This window comes from Stegastes partitus, unplaced genomic scaffold (genome assembly GCF_000690725.1).
Source record: "Stegastes partitus isolate 25-593 unplaced genomic scaffold, Stegastes_partitus-1.0.2 Scaffold1176, whole genome shotgun sequence".
Taxonomy (NCBI): Eukaryota; Metazoa; Chordata; class Actinopteri; family Pomacentridae; genus Stegastes; species Stegastes partitus.
The window spans coordinates 148,560-150,600 of NW_007578907.1; the positions used below are offsets into that span (position 1 = coordinate 148,560).

The 2,041-nt window shown below is 42.0% G+C and overlaps 1 protein-coding gene across 1 annotated transcript in view; it reads right to left on the reverse strand.

Annotated features, from left to right (window-relative positions):
* Positions 1-1,808: 1,808 nt before the first annotated feature.
* The window catches only part of LOC103368602 (cAMP-specific 3',5'-cyclic phosphodiesterase 7B), a 17,472-nt gene continuing 17,239 nt past the window's right edge, over positions 1,809-2,041 (reverse strand). The window contains exon 10 of the mRNA XM_008297014.1: positions 1,809-2,011. Coding sequence (XP_008295236.1) covers positions 1,809-2,011 — 203 coding nt within the window. The remainder of the gene's footprint in view (positions 2,012-2,041) is intronic.

Here is a 2,041-nt window from a genome sequence, read left to right on the forward strand (position 1 = left end):
AATACGTTTTATTCGACAGCAGCACTTGTTGGACTTGGACCAACCAGAACTTTCTAAATACTGTGAGCTCAGTTTTGGGACGATCAGTGGTGAGGTTTATATAAATGTCCCTTTAGACGACACAGGTTTATAGATATTCTTAATTATGAATGACGCAAGAAAAAGCTGAAATGTTTTGGATATTTGCTGCAGGATGTAGTGAACTCATTTGTGGAACCGGTTTGGCTCAGTCATGGCTGTTTTCACTGTCAGTGATTTTCTAGACGAGCTGATCAGCGGTGAAGCACGGTGGCGGCAGCATCACGGGCCCTAAAATGTCAGAAAAGTGTGGATCAGTGCTTTCTCAAATGTCCAAAGATCTTCAGTTTACTGTCACAGAAGGAAATAAAGCAGGAAGTATTCACATTTAAGAAGCTGCAATCAGAGAAATTATTTATTTTAAAACTGATCAGTGGCAGAAATTCATCCTGGTTCTAAAATCTGCTGGAGGCATAAATGTTCTATGTCTGGCTTAAATTTAAACTTTTATGAATGGAGTCTGGTTTGGAAAAGGTTCGTGTATAAAATGTTTAAAAATGTGGATCAGTGCTTTCTCGAATGTCTTAATTAGTCCAAAGATGTTCAGTTCACGGTCACAGAGGAAAGAAACTGAAAATATTCACATTGAATTAGCTGCAATCAGAGAAATTAGACTGTTTAATAAAACCAATTAATCAATTATCAGAGTTATTGGCAGTAATTTAATAGCTGACAACTAATTAATTAATTGTTGCCGTTCTAATATTCATAAGTTAAAAATGGTTTTGGTGAGGTTTTACATACGCATCCCTTTTTTAATTTAAATTTTTTAAATTGTAAAAAAATGCAAGAAACACCTTAAATAGTCTGGAATAATTAGAAAATTAGAATAAATTAGAATGTGTAGCTACTAATTGGCCCAAGTCTGTTTGTGGATTAAAAACAACATAAAGTCATGTTGAGGTAACGTTTAGGCAACGTTTCTGAACTGGCTGCAAGAAAACAGGAAACTGTACGAAAGTTTGTCCAGAAAACAGTAAAAACACAGACCGAGTAGCTGTTAAGGCGTGTTGTTGAACATGAGCTTTTAGTAAAGAGAGATTAGAAACACCCGGAGGAACCCCGGAGAGTTAAAACGACCAACACGCTGCTGAGGTTCAGAAGTGTCGAGGTGTCGGTATGTACAGATTATAGATCCACCTGAACAAATGCTTTCGTTTGTGCCTGGTTTCAGTGCTGCAGCAGCTGAAGCTACGTCCGTGTGAATCAGTCTCGTGGTTAAAACGTGACAGAACCTCGACAAGTTTCAGTTAAAAACACACATCAGTGCAAAAGCATCCAGAAAAAAGTGAAAAGAGTTTAACACGAACCGTGTAAACTTTAAAAAGCATAGTATAGTTGATATATTTCTCTGACTCTTTCATATATTTTATCATCTTTCCAGCTGAGTCTTTCAAAGTTTTGGCTTTTTTCGTTCTTCTAGCAGCAAACAGAATCCCTCCTCTGCCGTGACCTCTCTGCTCCGTTGATGTGAAGCAGATGTCACGGGCCAAAGAAGAAGGCGTGACCTTCGTCAGTATTTACTAAGATAATTCTTCCATCCGCTCTGCTGAGAATCCCGTGTTGTTGCTGCAGTCCTCCGCTCCAGCAGGGGGAGCTGTTCCTCATGTTTCCCACCCAGAGCTCAGCTGCCGCCAGCAACCAGCCGCGGGACGCTGGAGGACAGAGGAGGACGAACCCTCGTCTCCTCCGCTGACAAAAGATCCAACACCAGAAGAACTGGAGGAACGTTATGGGATGTCCTCTTCTTCTCCTTCTCCTTCGTTCTCCTCGGAGTCGGAGTCCGAGTCGGAGTCCGAGTTCTGACATCTGAGGCGGCTCCAGCCGGCCTTGTTCTGGTGCAGGTGACCCATCATGGTGGTGCTGAGCGGACTGGGCTCCGTGAAGCGCTGCCACTCCTCAAACAGAGGCTCCACGATGTACGAGATGAAACCTGAAACACAGCAGCATCGTCTCTTAGACA